General features: G+C 48.2%; 1 protein-coding gene and 1 pseudogene across 1 annotated transcript; both read right to left on the bottom strand.

Moving 5' to 3' along the window:
- Positions 1-1,227: 1,227 nt before the first annotated feature.
- LOC149911624 (olfactory receptor 14J1-like) lies at positions 1,228-3,796 on the bottom strand (annotated as a pseudogene).
- Positions 3,797-4,106: 310 nt separating this feature from the next.
- On the bottom strand, positions 4,107-6,067 carry LOC149911623 (uncharacterized). The gene is made up of 2 exons (XM_090133510.1): positions 5,675-6,067; positions 4,107-5,002 (listed from the first exon to the last, which is right to left on the bottom strand). The coding sequence occupies exon 2, from the start codon at positions 4,995-4,997 to the stop codon at positions 4,191-4,193; it is 807 nt and encodes a 268-aa protein (XP_089989636.1). The 5' UTR covers positions 4,998-5,002; positions 5,675-6,067; the 3' UTR covers positions 4,107-4,190.
- Positions 6,068-6,343: the final 276 nt, after the last annotated feature.

Below are 6,343 nucleotides of genomic sequence, written 5' to 3'. Positions count from 1 at the left end.
ACTCACAGCAATTCTCCATAGCGCTTCTCCAGGACCAGCCCTACTCCCACAGATCCTTGTCCAGGGCAGTGTGTCCTTGCTGGCCTGGCAGAAGCTCCCTGTTCCCTCCTGCTTCCCTCCCCATGCTCTGTGCAGGGCCCTGAGCTGGTGGAGCTGCTCTGCAGAGTGAGGGAGCTGTGGTGCCCTGGGACACCGGGCTGACCCTGTGCTGCTCAGGGTGGAGGCAGTCCCAACTGGATGGGATCTCTATTGTTGAGTCTCTCTCCATCTGCCCAGTTGGCTCAGCAGCACCACTGCAGAGCCTTCATTTGCCTGTGGGCTCCTCAGACTCCCCTGTTCCTTTGAATCAGTGGTCTGTTATTGCATAAGGAACTATTCTTTGCCTTACACTGACACAGTCTCTTACACTGTCCCTGGAGATCCCCTGGCATCTCCAGGATGCTTCAGATTCCTGTCCAGGACAGCATCTGCCATTAGTCCCACCGCAGTAGGGACAGTCCCACAGAGACATGTTCAAGACCCGTTACCATTTGCTGGGCCATGTACAACCAAGAAGGGAGCTCTCATCCATCCTTTGGTCCTCATTGATCACCCTGGGACTTTGAACCATGCAGAACCCCTGGAAAGCAAGAGGACTTTCCCGAGGGCAACTCCTTGGCTGTATTCCTGGCACAGATTTGGAAGGGGTGTTCAGCCCTCTGACCCTGCCCTGAGCAGCCCCTTCTGTTATGATGGTCTCAGCAGGGTGGCCAGCTGTGGCACACTCCTGCACACTGCCTGCCTGCCTGCAGCCAAAGGGATGCCACCATAGAGACAACAGCACTGCCACCAATTGCACCAGAACTGAGAGCTGACACAAATGCATGGACACAAGATAGCAGTTGGGAACATAAAGAGAGCAGCACTGAAAAGGCCACATCCTGCTGCTGCCCATGGCCGTGGCTCCAGGGAAGCAGCAGCACAATTCAAAGGCAGCAGAAAGTCCCCTCCAGGCTGTGATGAACATCCCTCAGGGACACTGCTGCTCCTTGTGGCATTTGTGTCTTAGTTCATGACCTTCTGCTGATGATCCATACTGGATGGGAGGCAAAAAAAATGATCCTGTGTTGATTTCTTTATCTATTCATAGAACCTGGTTCCTTAAGTACAATAGGTTCAACACATGGAAGTAAAAATAAGTAAACAAAAAGACTGATGATGAATATTATTTAATTGGAATTAAATTTATTTTAAGTATGACAAAGAAATATGAAGAAAAAATGGAAACATCACATAAAATCGATCACACTTTGCTTAACTTCTTTGCAGTCTTGAGGGTATGATGAACATCGTTTTGATGGAGAAACAATGTATAATGGATAACTTTCCTGATGGCACCCTTGAGCTCCTGGTTCCTCATGCTGTAAATGAGGGGGTTCACTGCTGGAGGCACCACCGAGTACAGAAATGAAAACACCAGGTCCAGGGATGGGGAGGAGAGGGAGGCAGGCCTCAGATGGGCAAAAAAAGCAGTGCTGAGAAACAGGGAGACCACGGCCATGTGAGGGAGGCATGTGGAGAAGGCTTTGTGCTATCCCTGCTCAGAAGGCATCCTCAGCACGGCCCTGAAGATCTGCATGTAGGACAGCACTATGAATAAAAAACACCCAAATAAGACAAGGACAGCAGCCATGATAAGTCCAACTTCCCGGAGGTAGGATTCTGAGCAGGCGAGCTTGAGTATCTGGGGGATTTCACAGAAGAACTGATCCACAGCATTGCCTTGGCAGAGAGGCAGAGAAAATGTATTGGCAGTGTGCAGCAGAGCAAAGAGAGCCCCAGTGCCCCAGGCAGCTGCTGCCATGGTAGCACAAGCTCTGCAGTCCATCAAGGTCCCGTAGTGCAGGGGCTTGCAGATGGCAACGTAGCAGTCATAGGACATGATGGTGAGAAGGAAATATTCTGCTAATAACAAAAAGAAAAAGAAAAAGACTTGTGCAGCACATCCTGCGTAGGAGATGTGCCTGGTGCCCCAGAGGGCATTGGCCATTGTCGGAGCTCAGCGGGAGACAAACACACGACCACAGAATTGATCAGAAAGTCTCAACTTTAATCAGAAGGTTGCGTGCATTTATGTTGGCGCTAATGAAGCTCATACACATTGCAAAGCCCGAGCTCCTGCTAGGCTCTTCAGCTACTTGTTGCCCCAGCCCTTCTTTGTACTTTTTGTGATTAGACCATGCCATACATCTTTCTTATTTCTACATTCTCCTGCCTTCCTACACATCCTGTTACATTGCTCAAGGACTCTCGTCTCATTAGCCGAATACTGTCTGTGTGGCCTTTCTCAACCAGCCAGGTCTCAATCACACTCTCCACACTTCCCTTGTTTTCTTTTTGGACAACTAGGCTAACTCCTACTACCTTATCAATTGCTCAGTGTATTAAGTGATGTAGACAAGAGAACACACATGGCACCACCAACAGTAACACAATTAACACCCCCAGTATCATAAGCATGAATCAGATGATGTCTCGAAACCAGGGACCAATTCCTAGCCCACGGAGCCAGTCCTCTAACCCCAAACCCTCTTCCTGCAAATGGCTGGTGAGGGTCTGTAGCTTAGCTATTTGTTGGTGTATTGATGACGAGTGTTCCATGAGGTTCATGCAGCACATTCCATCAAAGTCCTCACATCCGTGCCCATGAGCCAGCAGTAAAAAGTCTATAGCGGCACGATTTTGCAGCGTGGCATGCCTGACTGAATCTGTATCTACCAACAATTCCTCTAATACCCTTGAAGTGGCATTTGTCTGCTTAGCCAATCAGAGCCGTGAGATGTTCTTTCTTCTTCTGAAGGTGTCCTTGGTTCTCATGCCACTTATCTTGCTGCACAGCTGCTGCTCCGTGCAGTTTTTCTTACGTTCCCATATTTCCCCTTTTTTTGTTTATTAGCAAACTTCTACCATGCTATAAAGTAATAACACTAATTATATTAATAATACAATCATTATAACTCAATCAAGGCCTCGATTGACAATGCTATAAGTGTGAGAAAGGAAACAAGGCAAACATAACATCATGACAAGAAATACTGTTAACCTACTAAAAAGAACAAACACGTGTTTGGTCTGCAGCCCAACTTTCTGCAACCTGGAAATAAATCCCCAAGGGCCCCATTCTGTGCTAATCTCTAACTGCTTTGAAAGAAGTCTTCAACTTTTATATATTCTGATATATTGATTTTGAAAAATCACTAAGATTTGTACAACAGATGCTTTTAGAGTGCTCATGATTGTGCCTTTGGGCTAATAGAAAATTAATAGTTGAGGAACTTTACATGCCAGATAGAACTAGGGGCATTATTACGTACTGACCCTTGAGAAACAACAACCTGCAGAAAAAGGGTGGTGAATGCGATAGGCAGTGCCAGCAGGGCGTCCCCTGCTTCAAGGCGCACTTTTCCTCTCTCACCCACCACAGATTCTCTCTTTCTTTTGTTCTTCTCAGGGTCCAAAGAGTATTTTCCATTTGTACACTGCATCCGCATGGCCAATGCGTGATACAGAGGCCAAATGGAACATCTGCTTGCAGAATGAACTATCAAGGTTAACTCTCTTAGCGTGTGCCTTTGTCTCAGGTGCTTCATGATCATATTTTAAATTCCCAAATAGTGGGATGAAAGAGAGTTAATCATTCTATAATATAAGGTCATCCTTTGCTTGGGATTCCTTTCCAGGTTTTGTCTTAGCGCTACTAATACATTAAAATAGCTATCTCCATAGATTTCAGCATTAGTAACATTAAATCCTGTTAATTCACATTCAATCTATTACTAAAAAAAAAAAAAAAAATTAAAAAATAAAAATAAAAACCACACAACAAAGGTTACTACTCTGCTATTTGCAATACAACAAGTTACAAAGCAAAACCAAATAATAAGAAGCACATAATCCCAATCACTATGAGTTCATGGTCGTTTCAAGCCTGGTTTCAGTCTTTCTCATCATTTCACATCCTGACACCGTTCTTTTTGTGGGTTCCGTGAGCTGCAATGGGAGTACGCACAACCATTTCCCCTTTTTCCTTTTGTGCAAGCAGACAGTAGTGGTCAGTTTGTTAAGTAAGCATGGCGTGACGATTGTGTTGTTTAATATCAGTCCGAGATATTTCCAGGGGGGTGTATGCTGGATCTTTTCCGGTGCTATCACTAGTCCTTTGCTGCCAGTGTTTCATGCAGGAGTGTCATCTGTTGCTCAGTGTGTGTGGACTTCTGACGCTCGCAAAGGTGCAAGAGCTGCCATTCCTGTGGCTGACTAGCTTGTGCCTGGGCTTTTAATCCCTCACCCAGATCTGCGATTGCCTTCACTAATAATGCTTGTGGACCACTAGGTATATTTGATATTCGCTGTAGTGCTTCTTCTATTGTCCATCCACTACTCAATGTGTTTAAAACTCCACGAGTTGTAGAATTGCAATTTTGTAATGCACATTGTTTTAACATAGCTCCCTTCATGTATTCAGGTACCCCTGCAGCCTCTATAGCTGTCGCTACCCTAACAATAAAGCTCCCGAAATCCTCACTCCTTCCTTGCTGGATTCCCATGTATGAGGGGAGTCCACCTGGTGCCTTAATTCTGGACATGGCATGCCTAGCCAATCGCATAGATTCCCTCAATTTGTCTGGACCTAAGAGGGCTTGAGTCTCCATCCTCACGTATGGTCCCAGCCCTAATAGTTCATCAAGTGTTACCCCATGCAGCGGATCTCCTGGCTGCCTCTGAATCATCACACTCTGCTGGCACAGATCATGCCAGTGAGCATTAAACAGCAATAACTGATGCTGAGTAAATATCAACTTTGCTACTCCCCTTATGTCTGCTTGTAGCAATATTTGTGAACCCCAGATAAAATCCAACATTTGCTTCACCGGCTCACCCATGACTCCACACTGGCTAACTGTAGCCCTCAGCTGTGACAATAATTTCCAATCTAATGCTGATATGGTTGCCTGCATTCCTCCTGCAGCCAAAGGAGTATAGGTCACAGGGCACGCCAATTCCTGCACCGCCGCCGCGCCTTCACCATCCCCCTGCTCCATGCATGCTTTCGCTATGCTCGCCCACGCCTCTCTGCGCTCTCTTGCGATTGCCTCCGCCAGGGCACTTTCTGCCCCAGGGACCGGCTCATCGCCTTGCTTTTCTAGGGCAGTTGCTGAAGGGGTTAATGGTTCCACAAGTGGCGCAGTTGGAATAGTCATTGGCTCCGAGCCCGCGGCTGGAGCATTTACAGGCTCTGAGCCCGTAGCCCGTTCAGCTGGGATAACGATTGTGCTTACGGCAGGAGGAACTGCTGGCGGCCAATTCCAGTAACCCTCATTTCGCTGGTGTGCCCCCACAGCTTGTTGAGCTGCCCTTTTCTCTCCCTGACTCTGAAGCAATTCATTATGAACTGCCTTCCATAATTTCCCCGGTTTCCTTGTCACTTTATCGTCCTCTATCATAGCCTCCCACAACACATCTCCAAACTTCCGCCACTCACTCAGCTCATGAACTGAATAAGGGTTAGCAAGCAAACCCCAGCTCTGACCATAGGCCAATAATCCAGGGAGCTCTTTATTAAGATCTATTCCTTTTATCCCGTGCTTTTCTAAAAAGCGAGTAAATAATTGATAAGCTGCTTGTCTTTCCATACCTAAGTTTCAGCGCTGTTGCAGCCTTGCAAGGTCCGGCAGCCCGTATCGGTCAGGTCTCACAGAGTGTCCTGAGGCATGGCACCTCTTCTTTCTTGGAGTGCTTTTGCCATCCCCGCTGCTTAGGGACCCGAACTTCCTACGCCGCTCGTCTGGTTCTATCCAACGGGTTATCACGTCAGGGTCACCATTTGGCGGAGCTCGGCGGGAGACAAACACACGACCACAGAATTGATCAGAAAGTCTCAACTTTAATCAGAAGGTTGCGTGCATTTATGTTGGCGCTAATGAAGCTCATACACATTGCAAAGCCCGAGCTCCTGATAGGCTCTTCAGCCTACGGCTGAACACATCAAAGGCAAGGCTAAGTCATGGAAAACAACAAAGAGAAGGCCGCGTCAGGGGCCGGGCCCAAAGAGAAGGCCGCGTCAGGGGCCGGGCCCAAAGAGAAGGCCGCGTCAGGGGCCGGGCCCAAAGAGAAGGCCGCGTCAGGGGCCGGGCCCAAAGAGAAGGCCGCGTCAGGGGCCGGGCCCAAAGAGAAGGCCGCGTCAGGGGCCGGGCCCAAAGAGAAGGCCGCGTCAGGGGCCGGGCCCAAAGAGAAGGCCGCGTCAGGGGCCGGGCCCAAAGAGAAGGCCGCGTCAGGGGCCGGGCCCAAAGAGAAGGCCGCGTCA

This window comes from Phasianus colchicus, unplaced genomic scaffold, assembly GCF_987193195.1.
Source record: "Phasianus colchicus unplaced genomic scaffold, bPhaCol1.hap1.1 HAP1_SCAFFOLD_73, whole genome shotgun sequence".
Taxonomy (NCBI): domain Eukaryota; kingdom Metazoa; phylum Chordata; class Aves; order Galliformes; family Phasianidae; genus Phasianus; species Phasianus colchicus.
Note: the sequence above shows the minus strand (reverse complement) of the source record. Positions and strands in the feature narration are given on the sequence as shown.